General features: G+C 51.6%; 1 protein-coding gene across 1 annotated transcript; it reads left to right on the top strand.

The window, feature by feature from the left end:
* Window positions 1–369: 369 nt before the first annotated feature.
* On the top strand, window positions 370–12,751 carry PLA2G10 (phospholipase A2 group X; the record flags this gene model as incomplete). The annotated part of the gene is made up of 4 exons (XM_084250232.1): window positions 370–442; window positions 3,177–3,327; window positions 4,931–5,037; window positions 12,481–12,751. The coding sequence occupies 4 exons, from the start codon at window positions 370–372 to the stop codon at window positions 12,621–12,623; spliced, it is 474 nt and encodes a 157-aa protein (XP_084106358.1). The 3' UTR covers window positions 12,624–12,751.
* Window positions 12,752–15,023: the final 2,272 nt, after the last annotated feature.

A 15,023-nucleotide genomic window follows, 5' to 3' on the forward strand; every position in this document is an offset into this window, starting at 1 on the left:
AGGGAGGGGCTGCAGTTAGTCCATCCACACGGCACCTTTGATGCACATTTACTTGGCGACCCGACCTGAGCTCAATGCCTCCCCCCCGCAGCTCTACCGAACCCTCTGCCGGAGCTGCCGGGCGGGCGGGCGGGGCGGGAAGCTCTTGGCCCCAGGCTCTTTCAAAGACGCAGAGGAAGCCGAGGGACTCGGTCCTCCGCCCGGGGGCTGCCGGTGCTGGCTCCGCCCTGCGAGCCCGTCGGAAGGGCGAGGCCGGGGGTGGAGCCCCGGGGAGGGGGCTCTGCCCGGGCTTGGCCGCGGCTCTGACCTGCCTGGCCGTCCCCCACCTGCCACCATCCCACGGGGCGGCCGTCCCGGAGCCCGCCGGCCATGCAGCCGCTCCTGCCGTCGACGCTGCTGCTGCTGCTGCTGCTGCTGGGACCCGCACCTGGGTCCGGCGCGGGTGAGTGCGGGGCGCGCCCCCTTGGCTGACCAGGAGATCTCCGGATTCCCGCAGCCCACCCCCCTCCCCTCTGCAACGCACCCCCACTTACAAGCCCTCCCCAGGGTCCCGGGGCCCTTCAAGCCCCTGCGCTTCTTCTGTCACTCACTCCCTCACTCGCTCCTTCCTCGTTCTCCGCGTCCCCAGCCCTCTAGAAGCTCCCACAGTTCACTCCTCTCAGGAACCTGGGATAGCCAGCCCTTCCCCAGGATCTCCCCCAGAGATGCCCCCCACTCACTGTAACCCTCTTTAGCACCCAGACCACACCCAACTGTCCTGGGGATCCTGTGAACTGACCCGGCTGTCCCTGGGACCTGAGATGGGGCTGTTCTACCTGGAACATGACACCACCTGGACTCACCCTCGGCCTCCCCTCAGTGACTGTCCATTTCTGGGGTGCACACACATGCTCACAGGGGACTATATGGACATTTCTGGGGTGCACACACATGCTCACAGGGGACTATATGGACACCACAGAGTCACACACAGGCACAAAGGCCCCTGCCCTCTGGGCACTTGGTAAGGGCTCAGGGACAGGCGCACACCCAGATGCAGGCAAAGATACCCTGCAGGGCGGGCAAACACACACACACACACACACACACACACACACTCAGCCCATGGGGAGATTAGACAACCCTGGCACTCCTAGCAGAGGCCACCATGGGCAGACAGAACAAACAGACCCCAGAATGACCTGCCCCGCCTAAGTTGGCACAGAGGGAGTGTTTTTCTTGTTTGCAAACCCAGTGCCAGGGGTCCGCCCTGTGTCTGCCATCCCCATAGAACTGTGCCCTGGACCCTGAGGTGCCAGAGTGTGGTCAGGTTGGGGGTGGGGGTCCCTCAGGGACAACTTTGGGTCTGGGGTAAGGACAGGGACTCTGACAGGTGTGTTCACAGTGCAGCCACATGTGTGCAGGACAGTCAGGGCTGCCAGGGGCTGAGGCTGCCCCCAAAGAGCTCCTGGGCTGGAGGGTCATTCCCATAGACAGCAAGGTGGTGGTTGGGCAGATTCTGCAGGAAGGTGACAGGTGAGCCAGGTTAGGAAGAAGTGAGGACAGCTGCAGCCCTGGTGTTTGTGAGGGCAGTTAAACGGGAGGAGGAGGAAAGGGCCAGCAGGTCTGTGGGAGCCTTGGGAGCAGACGCTGGGGAGGAGAGACCCCTGAGCTGTATCGGGAGAGGGAGGCTGAGGGCATTCCAGAGGCTCCTGGCAAAGGTGTGGGCAGCGGGAACAGAATTCTCAGTCCTGCAGGAGGGGATGCTAGCCCCCTCCCACTCCCCCCTCCCCCCCCCCCCAGAATAAGGGAGGCTTTGCAGGCTACATACACTCCCTTTCACATTTCGTTTTTGTTTAACTCCTATCTACCCCTTATACAAATATGTCCCTTTTTCCACTGAGAAGAAAATGGAACTGGGTTTAGTCTTAGCTTGGACTATCCAAAAAAGTTAGCATGCTGAAAACATGTTCTAGATAAAGAGATGGCAGGGCGTGATAACCCAGTGGAATGCGTCCATATCACAGAGGCTGTGCTTGAGCTTCTGCTCTGCAGCTCACCTGCCCTGCAAGCCCAGGAGCCATACATACCAGTGACAGCAGACGATGCTGGTGCCCCAGGGAGAGCAGTGCCTGGTGCCGATTTACATGTGGCATCTCCTTACTGCTGCTCTCACCTGCTTTGACAAGGGCCATGGTGGCCTCAGCTCCCTCACCAGAAGGACAATGCTCTGGGACACTCTGATGCCTGAGTCACTGTGGGTCTGGTGGCCCTAACCCTGAGCAGTGGCTTCCTTAGTGGCCCCAGTGCTCCTGGCCGGCCTCCTCCCCCTGCTGCCATTGGGCAATGAGGAAGGAACACTGTACTGGACTGGGAGTCAGAAGCCTGGGTGGAATCCCCAGTCAGGTCAGGGTAGTGTTGGCTGTAAGGCTGTGGGAGTCACCTTTCCCATCTGGGCCTCCCCTTTCTCACCTGTGGACTGCAGGGCTTCCTATCATACCTGCCATGTACTGCACTGCAGGTCTGTGCTGCGCGGGGATCCAGACTGTGCTGAGACTCGGGATTGTCCAGTGTGAGGAAGCTGTACCCGGGCAGTGAAATAAGAAGAGAGGCAAAGGGCCCTCAGCCTGAGTCTAGAAGGGAGAGTTGGGGGGTGGGAGAGAACCAAGGACACAGAAGTCCCCCCCACATACCCTAGAAGCCCTCCTTGGGGGCAGCAATCTTGTTTAGTGATCCCTGAGGTCCAGCGCCCAACACCGGCAGCTGGACAGATACTTGATACACGATTTGCAATCTACACCCTCTGGAATTGACAAGGGGAGGCATTGAACATCAGTATTCCAGGAATAAGGACCAGCCTGTGCAAAGGCCCTGTTGTGTGATCTCTCAGATGCTGTGACTCTATAACATGTTTTCCCTTTCACAGCCGCCTTGAGGCTATTGACAAGAATAGTTAGAACTTATTATGTGTGGGGGCTTTGTATGCATTATCTCATTCTTTGAAGTAAGGCCTCCTTATATTCCTATTTTATGTACAAAGAAACTAATGCACAGAGAGGTTAAGTAAGTTGTCCAAGGTTACACAGCTGGGACATCGGAGAAGCAGGATTCACACCCATATTGTCATTCAGGTCCTTTCCAGGGTAATGCCCTTTTCCAGGGCCAGGATAGCCCTGTCTGACCTTTGTCTCCTTCAGCCTCCAGGAGGTCACATGTGCACCGACGTGGGCTCCTGGAATTGGCAGGGACCATGGAATGTGCTGGTACCCACAGCCCCTTAGCCTACATGACCTATGGTTGCTATTGTGGCCTGGGTGGTTCTGGCCAGCCCCGGGACACTGTTGACTGGTAAGTGTATGCTTGGGTCCAGGCCAGAAGGTCCTCCACCCCCCAGATCAAGGCTTATGAGGAAATACCCAAAGCTTAAACCAAGAAGATCCTAGCCCATGGAACCACCTTGCCGGCACAGGCAATATGGCCAGTAAGGCCAGACCTTGGTGCCACCTGCCCTCTGACCTGGCCATGGTATGATTACTTTGATTGAAAAAAAAAATGACATCAAGTTGATCAGACATAGTTAGCACAAGGAACTGCTTTGAGAACCCTAGTGAGTCCTCATAACAAACCCATTTCATGGGACAGGAAGCTGAGGCTCAGATTAAGTATTTTGTCTAGAGTCACATGGAACTTAAGGGGTGGAGACTGGGATCTGAACCCAGGAAGCCTGGCGGGATGAGGTCCCCCTCTGCTGCTGTCTGCTGCTGAGTGAGCTGTGCCTGTTCTGTGCAAGGCTGTGGGCTTAGAACTCTCTGTGACTCCTCCCCTCCAGCCATCCTTGGTGGCTGGCATGATGGTGAGCCACGTGGTACAGATGAGGCCCAGCCAGGCCTTCTGCTCAGCTGGTAGTTAGTTGGCTGGGGTAGAGTTTGACTATTTCCTACCTCACTCGGAGGATGTGATGGTCACCTACAGGCTGTCTCAGCCCTGTGCCCTTGCTCTGGCCACCTGGTCACCTGGTTCCCATGCACCCTTCAGGGGCAGCTTAGGCATCCCCCCCATCTAGGAAGGCTTCCTGCAGCCTGGCTGGGCTTGGAACCTCTTTTGGCTCCCAGAACCCCCCTCCTTAGCCAGTATCTTAGCACTGTTCACCTGCCATGCAGGGCAATGTCTTCTCTGCCTCTCTCACCAGGCACCTGGGGGCCAGAGCAGCATCTGGCTGACCTGTCAGGTGTTCAGCACAGCATGGCAGTTGACTAGATGGAAACAATGTTAGTGAAGGAATAAGTGAGTCATCGAATGAATGATGGGCAGGTCCAGGGGCAATTGTGGGTGTTTCTTAGAATTGCTCAGCTGTGTTTATTGAGGTCCTGGATGCAGGGGACACTGGAGAACAGCAGAGAAACAGAACAGCCTGTCTTGCCAGGGCTCTGTCCAGTGAGGAGGACAGATGTTAACCCACCTTCTCCCTACAGGGCCTCTTTGTAAATCTGCCCAAGGGAAGGAATCTGGGGTTGTGAGAAGGTGTTACTGTCACATCTTAGGGAGGTAGGACCCCGGATGACATCTGGGCACAGGGGCTGCTGCTTAGTTTGAGACCTAAGGAGGAAGAAGTGGCATGAAGTTGTCCCAGGCAGAGGGCAGGACTTGGGCAAAGCCAGGCAGTGGGTAGGGCATCTCCAGGAATGGAGGGAAGGTTGGTGCTGCTGGAGCAGAGACTGAGTGAAGTGAGTAGGGGCCAGGATCGAGCATGACCAGGGGATGGAGGCAGTCCAGATTGCATTAGGGCCAGCAGAATGCTGTCACAGGATGGGAATTCTCAGGGACCAAGGTTGGACCCCAGGATGTGCTTCCCTGGTGGGTCCTCCCTCAGCCATAGCCCTGGCATGGGAGGATGGCTGGGAGAGCGTCTCTGCCTTCACCCACTTGCTGGTCTGCCATGTGCCACCCCCAGGTGCTGTCATCGCCATGACTGCTGCTACGCACGCGCTGAGGAGGCTGGCTGCAGCCCCAAGATGGACCGCTACTCCTGGCAGTGTGTCAACGGGAGCATCCAATGTGGTGAGTCCTCAGCCCAGCCCGGGCAACCTCCTGAGCCCCTTGGGCACCCTGGGCCCCCAGCCAGAATACTTTCTCCTGCTTCCAACTCTCCAGGGCTCACCTCTCAGCTTTATCTAACATTAGTGATCTTTAACACTGAGCACTTGAAAAAATAAACAGAGAAACTTAATCATTTACTGCCTGGACAAACACCAAAAAGGATAGAAATGACTCCAGGTAGACGTGCACATCCGATGGGGCTGGGTTGGGAGATCCACGATGCGCCCTCATTGTGGAAAACCCTGCAGCTGGAGAAAGGATGAGGCAGGACCGGATGCTCACGTGGGAAGATGTAGGGGGAGAACGCAGACTGTAGGATCACATATAGGACCCTCCGTTTGTGTTTCGAAAAAGGAAAGAAAAAGAAACTGAAAAAAATTCCAGTTATCCATAGCCTGTGCCTCTGAATAGACAAAGCTCAGAAAAAGACACGTACTGATGCACTCCTATGGAGAGGGACTTGGGACCGTGGCCAGCTGTCCCAGCGCCATTTGTTGATGAGCCACAACAAAGGTCTTGATGCCTTTGTTGAAATCACTTGCCCTTGATGGATGAGCTCTTAGAGCCTCAGTTTCCTTACTTGGAAGAAGGTCATTACCAAGATGAAAAGGGAGTTCCAACTTGAGAAACAGAGTGGATGGGGTTGTTACTCTCCCTTGCCCTCACACCTTTCCCCTCACCCTGATCTGAACCTCTTTCTGACCCCTACTGCTCCCATTTAGAGAAGTGAGGATCTGGTATGACTCCTCTAAAACTCCAGTTTCTATAGATTGGCCTGCTCTGGAGGGATGGGCTTCCCTAGGGCGACTTAGGGTATTCTTAGACATGCGTAGGGATTCTCAGCCCTGTCTCTTTAGTATTAACTAGGAGTTGGCAAAAGAGCAAAGTCAAGTTAATAAGGAGACATCCATGTTTAGGACTGAAAGTGCCATAGATATGCCCGCTTTCAATCCTCTTAAGAGCTGGATAAACTGAAGCCCAGAGGAGGCAGTGACTTGCCTAACCCACTCCCAGGCACTTCCCCGCCCCCAAACTGCCCTGGTCCAGTGGTCCCCTGGTCCCAGAATGCCCCGGTCCAGCAGTCTCCTGTCCCCAAACTGCCCCGGTCCAGCGAGGGTGGAGAGGAGGTGAGTGGGTCTTGAATGGGAAATCTGTTAAAGGCTTTTCCCTTCTCCCTTTAACCTACATGTTCTGCTTATTCTTAACCCTGGAGCTTGGAAAATATTTATTGGTGTGTCTGTTGGTAGAGTCTGCCTGTTTATAGACGTGCCCTCCCTGAACCAAACAAAAAGAACCAAAATATCTATTATGCATTTCTATTTGGTTAAAAATATTCTCTTATTCTGTTTGGAGATATTTTGAACATAGTTGTTTACTTAATTACAGGTGTGACCCTTTTTCCACTTATGGGTCTGACTTAAATATATTAAACAATTTTAAACCTGTAATAATATTTACTGGCAGGCCCTGGGAGCTGTTTTTCCTTCTAAAGTCTTTATTATTCTTTTTTTTAAAGATTTATTTATTTATGCATACAACAACTGGGGTACAAGCCAGAGGTGAGGGGGATAAGAGGATTCGCTAGAGACAGAATGGGGAGCAGAACAGGCAGATGTACCAAAATACACTGCTAAGAGGAATAGCAGGCGAGACAGGAGAGGTCTGCTGCACCATGTGGGTAGCTCCCTGGCTGGCAAGGAATTGGAAACTTGTGCTTCAGAGGCTGTGGATAGCTTCACAGTACTGTGCTTAACCCCTTGCACCACCAGGGAGGCCCTAAAGTCTTTATTATTCTCAACTAGCATGATGCTGTTGGATTTCTGAGACCGTGGGACAGTGAGATCAAGTCTTCTTTCTTGCTCAGGGTGAAGGGTTGGAGCGCAGGGAGGGTCAGGAGACCCATTCCTTCCCAGCTCGTGACCTTGAACAAGTTACTCACTCCCTCTGTGCCTCTCTTTCCTCATCAGTAAAATGGAAGAATCGGGGCGGGGGAGGGAGACGGATGACATTTTTTTATTCCCCGAAAGAATAGCACTGCGACTCTACTCTGTACCGGACTTCCTGCAATTTTTTTGCTGATACAGAGTGGGTGGTTCAATATTCTAGAAGGAGAGAGGGGAATGGTGCCTGTACCACGTGCCTATGAGTGCGCATGTCAGGAAAGAAAGCATGTGAGGCAGTACACAAGCTACCACATGAGGGGCCTGGAGTCACAACAGGTGATTGGCTAAAAGAAGCCAGGTGCAGACAGCAGACACCAAAGCACCAAAAATCGTATCTCATATGAGTCATTTAAACAAAATCTCTAGTACAGGCAAATCTGCAAGACAGAAAGCAGTTTCGTGGCACCAGGGGGAATGGACTCAGGAAAAGGGGGGTGGGGAGTGACTGTTGATGGGCTTGGGATTTCTTTTGGGGTGGTGGTAGTGTTTAGGAAGTAGATAGATGGGATGGGTACACAGCATTTTGATGTACAGTTGTGAGTGACTTAAAGACATTTTGGTCAATGGTGGGCACGTAAAGGGTGGTGGTGCCCCGTAGCCTAGGTGTGAGGGAGGCTGGGTCATCCAGGCTTGTGCGTTACACTCTAAAACATTAGCAGAGAGAAAATAGCCTCACCATGCATTAACCCCATTGTTAAGCAGCATGTGTGTTTCAAAATGGCTCAAATGGTCAATTTTATGTTACGGTGATTTTGCTTCAACTAAAAAAGCAGATAGATGTGCAGGGTGAAGGATATTCTTTTATATGGAATGGTCAAGGATTAGGGATCTCATTGATAAGATGCTTTTGAGGCAGAGACCTGGGTAATGAAAGTAACCATGGAAAGGCGGTGGGAACAGGCAGTGCAAAGGCCCTGAGGTGGGGTTGAGGTAGGTGCAGTGAGACGACAGGGAGGCTGGGGCAGAGTGTCCTGGACTGAGAACAGTGGGCAGTGATGTTGGGGTGAGGGGGCCAGATTCCATCTCAGAGAGCTGGGAGCCAGGGAGGCTTTGAGCAGAAGAGAGGCAGGACCTGATTTGCGCTGGAACCCAACTGCTCTGGCTGCTGTGTGGACCATATCCTGGAGGGAGCAAGGGGGAGCCCGCACAGGGTGGGTGGCTGAGGCGGTGGTCTCCGTGAGCATGTGCACGTGGCGAGTGGGGTGGCCTCTGCTGGAAGTGGAGGTACAGCACTTGCTGGTGGGTGGGAGAGGGGAGAGATGCTGGCTGGGGTCATCGTCCCAGTCGCCCTATCCTTAAACAGCCCACCTCCAGCTAGCTGGTGTGTCGCCCTGCACCTCCCTCCTCAGGAGTCCCCACCCCAGAAAGTCATTCTGCTCCCCAGGGGCCTGTCTCTCTCGGGCAGTAGCACGTGGAGTGCTTAAGGCAGGAAGTCTTACTCTTGCCCTCGTTGGTCCTATTACCGATTGTAAGACATAATTTTTTAATCTGCCTGTCTGTCTGTCATCATCTCCATTCACAGCGCTTTTTCTGCCTCCAACTTCATGCATGCTTGCTGTGAAAAATTCAAACATTATGGAAATATTTTAAGTGTAAACTATGCCCCAGCCCCCAGAGATAACCGACCTGTTAGGTTTCTCATCTCCTCCTCCAGATTTGTATGTTTGTGAAAATACATATAGATCTCTGTCTATAATATAGACCTACAGGTGTGTAATAGTAACAATCAGATCACACTATATATATCTCATAATTTTTCCAACACCATGTCTGGGACATTTTGGAACATACTGGTTGACCTGCTACTCAGCAGGACGGCCACAGGAGGTGATGGGAGGTTATGGGGGGACTCTGGGGTCTCTCCTCCCCTCAATCTGTACCTGGGGGCTATCCTCCCCCCTAGTCTGTAACTGGGGGCTCTCCTCCCCCTAATTTGTACCTGGTTTCCCTAAACCCCTCCCCAGTCTCTCCCCAGAGTCTCCCCATTCTCATTCTCTTCTAGTTGGATAATAACGTATGGCAGCGTTTCTCCATCTTGACACTGCTGGCATGGGGGCCAGGTGAAGCTCTGCTGTGGGGTTCCCTGTCCATTGTGGATGTTGGGCAGCAGCCCTGGCCTCTGCCTTCCAGGTGCCCGCAGCACCACCTCCCACTCTCACACTGTGACAGTCTGGAGTCTGTAGAGGTCACCAGTGCCCGAGGCTGTTTGTCAATCTTGGCACAGCTGTGCCACGGCTTCTGTAGTATCAAGTCCTTGAAATGTTGGGTCAAATGTTGTATTTGCAGCACCTCTAGAATTTATATGTAGGAAGTGCTGGGGGGAAATCAGAAAGGGGGGCCAGAGGACTTGTCCTAAAGGCGCATTTATTGTACATGGCAAAGACATCAAAGAAAATCTATTTGTAGAGACTGGGGAGGGGTTTTGGGAAACCAGGTACAGATTAGGGGGAGGAGAGCCTCCAGGTACAGATTAGGGGGAAGGAGAGCCCCCAGGTACAGATTAGGGGGAGGAGAGCCCCTAGAGGTCCCCCCCCATCACCTCCTGTGGCCCTCCTGCTGAGTGGCATGCGAATTAAGCCATGAGGCAGCTGCTCTTCAAGCCCGGTTCATTGAGACTGCCTTGTCTGCAATGAAGGCCTTGTACGGCTCAAAATACCAAAGTTTGAAATCACAAAATGTCAAAGTAGTGGCAATAAAACCCCCCTCAGACACTACATACAGATCATCACTTGCTTAACCTTCTGTGTTTTTCTTATCTTTTTCAAGTGCATAACTTTAAAATGATAGAAGCAGTGGTGTGCACCCCTTATTTTTCTCTTAAGTGCAAGCTGGTTCCTAGTCCTCTTAGACATGATTGGTGGGGAGGGGCACACTGGGCTGTGGGGGAGGGCTATGGGTGCCTTGGGGATGGGCATGTTGTGGTCACATACATCTGAAAGGGTAGGATCTTATATTTCTGAATCATACACAGTGTTGCAAACCAGCGTTACCTTAGCAAAAAATTTAAAAATAAATGAATGGAAAGGGGCGCATCCTCTGAGCTGACACCCCATTTCCTTTCTGCAGATGAGCCATGAGGTCTGTTGGGTGGAGTAGGCAAAGGTCCTAGTCCCCTCACCCCTTCCCAGATTTTTCCTCTGCAAGATGGCAGGTGCCCTTGGCACCACCCCCAGAGGACCCTCTGAGGAAGGGACCACAGAGTTCTTGGCTCAGAGCCTGGCTTCATGTAACTGTGCGGTGAATGCCAGCTCCCATCATCGTGAATTTTGTTGTTGTTGTTGTTTTCCATTTAATGAGTTACAACCAAGCTGTTTTGCAGGATGCTGAAACATACTTTTGGAGTTGGGGGGTGTTTTGTGTTTTGCCTTCCCTCTCAGTGATGTGTCCCAGATTATGGGAAGCTTCCCAAATTAATTTAAGTGAGATGATTTTCCTTTGCAGTCCTCTGTCAAATTTACCAACTAGGCAGTTGTGTGATGGTCCGACCACCAGAGTCAAGCCTCTCAACACTTGCTAATCTTCCCTTCTTTCCCGAGACACCCCAATTTGAGGGCTTATGGCCTTCAGGTAGACAATGGCGTCTCACTAAACGAGATGCTCATTTCACTGTTATCAGTGTTTTTTTATTTTTTTTTTAAAGATTTATTTATTTATTCATATAAGCACTGGGTACAGTCAGAAGCGCGGGAGGGTGAGAGAATTCACCAGAGCCAGAGCGGGGAGCAGAACAGGCAGATGGACGAAGTACACTGCTGAGGGGAGCAGCAGGTGGCAGGAGAGGTCTGCGCGCCATGTGGGACCCTCCTCTGGTGGCCAGGGATTGAACCGGTGCTGCAGAGGCTGCGGGCAGCTTTGCAACCCAGCGCTCAACCACTGCGCCACCAGGGAGGCCCTATCAGTGTTTTTTTAAATTGGTTTCCTATGGTATAAGATTTTGGTTTTCCATTTATGGCAGTGATAGGGTTTATTTAATGTAATTTTACACAAGTAAGGGATTGTTTTATTTAACATAATTCAATTATAATTAATTTTTGATGTTTTAAATTTAATATTTGACTTGCTACTTAAAAATCAGAGGCATTAAAGGCAATAACCTTGACCCTGCCCTGGGCCTGAGTTAATGAAACCATGTGTACACTCATGCAGATAAACACCTTTAATCGGGGCCTGGAAAGATCAGAGGGTCCTGGAGTCTCCTGTCTCCCAGTCAACACCACTGCTGTCACTGTGTCCCCTCTGGGTGCTGCCAAGCTCTCTGGGTGCTGAGAAGCTGATGAATTTTCTGCCTCTTGTGCTTCACCTTGCCAAAATCCCCAAGGAATACATGCATTTGAAGAGGGCAGTCTTTTAGGATTAGCTGGGGGTCAGCTCCAGCTTCCTGAGCACCTACTATATGCCCTGCATGTTACTGACTTGGTCTCCTCATTTTCCCAACAGCCCTCATAAGTAGACTGTTATCCCCATGTTGCCACAAGGAAGGAGCTGGGGAGGAGGAGGAGGTTGCATGTCTAGAGCCCCTGGCTGCTGCACTCACTTCCCAGCTGGCACTCGGCACTCCAAGGGCACGCCTCATTCACCTCTGGAAGGGGCTGGGAAGGGCTCGTAGGGGTGGGATTTTATTCACTTAGGTGAACAAGTAAAAGCCCTCACTTACAGACAGTGGGTGGCATGGTTAGGTGACACCCAGAGCTGTTAAGGCATTTCTACCTTCTAGACAGTAAGATGTGAAGGTCACACACGCTGCAGCCCAAGTCATGAATCTCTAGTGTGGATTTCCCAAGCCAGAAGGACATTTACCTCTGGGTGGCAACTTTTATGTCTCTTTATAGAGTAGGCCCAGTGTGGAGGGGAGAGGTGGGACACCTGATTTTCACCTAAAACAAGCTGTGTTTCTTGCGGGAGCATCTGAAAGAGACTTGGGGAAAGAAGCAGAGATGCAGGGGAACCCACGCTGAGTGCCTGTCTGTGCTCAGCCCTGCGGGCACTTGACACAGGTTTTCTCCCCCAGAATGCTACCAAGTGGATAGTGCCCCTATTTGGACTCAGAAGGTTCAGGCGAGGTCACAGGACAGGAAGTAGCACAGCAGCCATCCCCCAAGGTCTGGATGGTGCCAGGGACTTACTGTCTTATCTACACAGACCCTCAAATGAAATAGTGTAATACTAATGCAGGAAAGAATTCAAAGGTCCACATGGACTTTGGACTCTTTGTTTGAAAACAATTCCCTGGAGACTCTCACCTCCTTTTCTGTAGGGTGGGCTGCGATGGCTCCTTCCCAGAGTTGCCACTGGTGGAGATCCCTGGGTGAGCTGTCAGGGGTCACACAGGCAACAGGTCACCTTTCCTGCCTCCAGCTCTACGGGTCCCCCTTTCCCTTCCCACCCCACCCCGCCCCTGCTGTGTTTATCTGCAGATCCCTGCAGGTCCCTGCTCTAACCTCAGTTTCCCCACTTCTTCCAGGACCAGTGGAGAATAGCTGCCAAGAGCTCTTGTGCAAGTGTGACCAGGAGATTGCTTACTGCTTGGCCAAGAATGAGTACAACATAAAGCACCTCTTCTACCCCCGGTTCTTATGCGGGACCGACTCGCCCAAGTGTGACTGACTAGCCTGATTGGAAATGTTCTTTTACATAAGGAAATAAAACTCCTTTTCTCTAATCAACAGCAGCATTCAGTCTTTTGTAGGGGAGAACTGATATCCAGCGTTCCAGCCGCAACCCTTGTGTTTGCTTTCTCTGCTGTCCCGGAACCTGGGCTGGAGCTAGTCAGGTTTCCAGTTTGATGAAGGTCAGAAGTTTTCCAATTGATTTATAAAACCACAGCCGTGTTTATTTATTTTTTTAAAAGATTTATTTATTTATGGAAGAACCGGGGTACAGACCAGATGCGGGGGAGGGTGAGAGGATTCACCAGAGACAGAGTGGGGAACAGAACAAGCAGACTGACTGAAACATACTGCTGAGGGGAGCAGCGGGCAAGACAGGAAAGGTCCACCCCACCATGTGTGTTGCTCCGCGGCTGGTGGGGATCGAACTGGCACTGCAGAGGCTGCAGACAGCTTCACAGCTCAGTGCTCAACTGCCTGTGCCATCAGGGAGGCCCCACAACTGTGTTTATGACTATTGAGACAGGTACCATTGTTGGGGACCCCGACACCAGGGGTTCTTGCAGAAAAGAATTTCATGAGGCAACTAGGTTTGTTGGGAAGGGACAGGGCAGAATACTGCAAGGGGGAGGGGTGGTGGCTCAGGATAGCGGGGAGCAGCACCAGGTAATGAGGCAGTGGGGTTTTCAAGGGTTTTTCCTTTCTGGGTGGGGAGGGCTCCCTCTTAATTATGCATGCTTTGCTCCCATTATGCCCCACTCCCAGACTAATTGTACCATTCCTCCCTCCCTTAGAGTTTGGGGGAAACTAGTTAAAACTCTTCTCAGACCTCCCAGACCTGCCAGACCTTATCTGGACCTTGACACAAAGCAGCAGCCTCAGCTGACCCCCCTGCAAGTGTTGAGACCCTTTCTAGCTCAGACACCATTTTGGAGGTTTGGCCTTTATGAAAAGGAGCTAAGCTTTGTATTCTAAGCTGTTCCTGAGGGCGGAGTGTCAGGTATGAGCAAGCACCTACTTAGTATGCGCCTGGCCCCCTCCTAGGTTCTGGGTTGAGGCAATAAACAAGACACTAGACAACACCCACCCTTGTGAGGTGCAAGTCCAGAAACTGTTAGCTTAAGGAATTACTTTCCCATCCCACTCTGCATGTAATAGTCAAAGTGATGTACTGATTACAGAAGTAGTACACACTCACTGCTCAGCAAAATTACAGGGGAATGTAAGGGCAAAAAAATCACTCAGGTCACAGCATCTTACTGTGCTGCTGTCAACCAGTCTTTTGTATCATTTTACGAGATGTAGTTAAGACTTTCCGGGGTCATTTTCACTAGCTTCTCTGCAGATCATGACAGAATCTCAGAAACTTTTTTTTTCTTTTTTTTAAATAGCTGTATTAGAAGCCATTTTAAAAATTGCTAACTTTTAGCTACTGGGTCTATTTCCTATCAGTTATTGCTATAAACAAACTTCTTGTCCCACCCTTCCCCCTCTTTATTATTCCTTCACACAGTTTGCAGGCATGGATTTCTTGTACCCAAAGGTCTGAATATTCTAAGTAGGTGCTCCCTTTTGAAGCACCCAAGGCTGCTATGATTGAGAGGGCCTGAGGGGCACGGAGGTCTTCACCCTGTCTGTGCCCTTCCTTGCTGCTGGTGATAAGGCGGCCCAGGATGTGTGCTCAGGGCCATGTCTCCAGAAACCTCCTCCCCAGAGCAGATGTGGGGTTACTCATCTTTGAGGTAGGATGTGGGCAGTGGGTGGGGTCAGGTGGTAGCAGAACTTAGGTGGGGTGGGAGCACGGGACAGGGAGTCTGGCAACTTGCTGTCCTTCCAGGCAGCACCACCATGCCTCCCAACCCTTACCTCTTCTTCTGAGAATAGTGGTGTTAGTCTCTGGCTGTTCCAGGGTTAAGACAGGTAAAGCCAGACAGCCCTGGGGGATGATGAGCAAACACAGAAGGAAGAAAATTGCCCCTTTGATTTCAGACACCTTCGGCTGTCTCCTCGGCTCAATATTCATAGCAGGGTGGAGGCTTGTGGAGGCTTGTGCCTAATTGTGATTAGTCGTATTGGCAACGCAGATTTTTTTTCATGTTTTCTAAACAATTTGTTTTCCCCTACATAGACGCTTTAACTGTGTAAAAATCTTTATTTTTATTTCAAGTAATGTCTTCAAACTTTCAGGTGCAGTTTGAGTGAGATCTTCCAAGATACAAAGGCTTACTGAATGGCTTAGGGCGTCACAAAGACACTTTGTGAGCTTATCTGCAGATGGATTCATTTCCCGTGGAAGGATATGAAAGCCCACATCCCCCACATTCACAGTCACTGTCACAGCCACACCCGCTTCTCACGCACGTCAGAACAGGAAGATGAGGGTTACACAGTGTGAGGT

The sequence above is a fragment of the Talpa europaea genome, assembly GCF_964194135.1.
Source record: "Talpa europaea genome assembly, chromosome: 12".
NCBI lineage: Eukaryota > Metazoa > Chordata > Mammalia > Eulipotyphla > Talpidae > Talpa > Talpa europaea.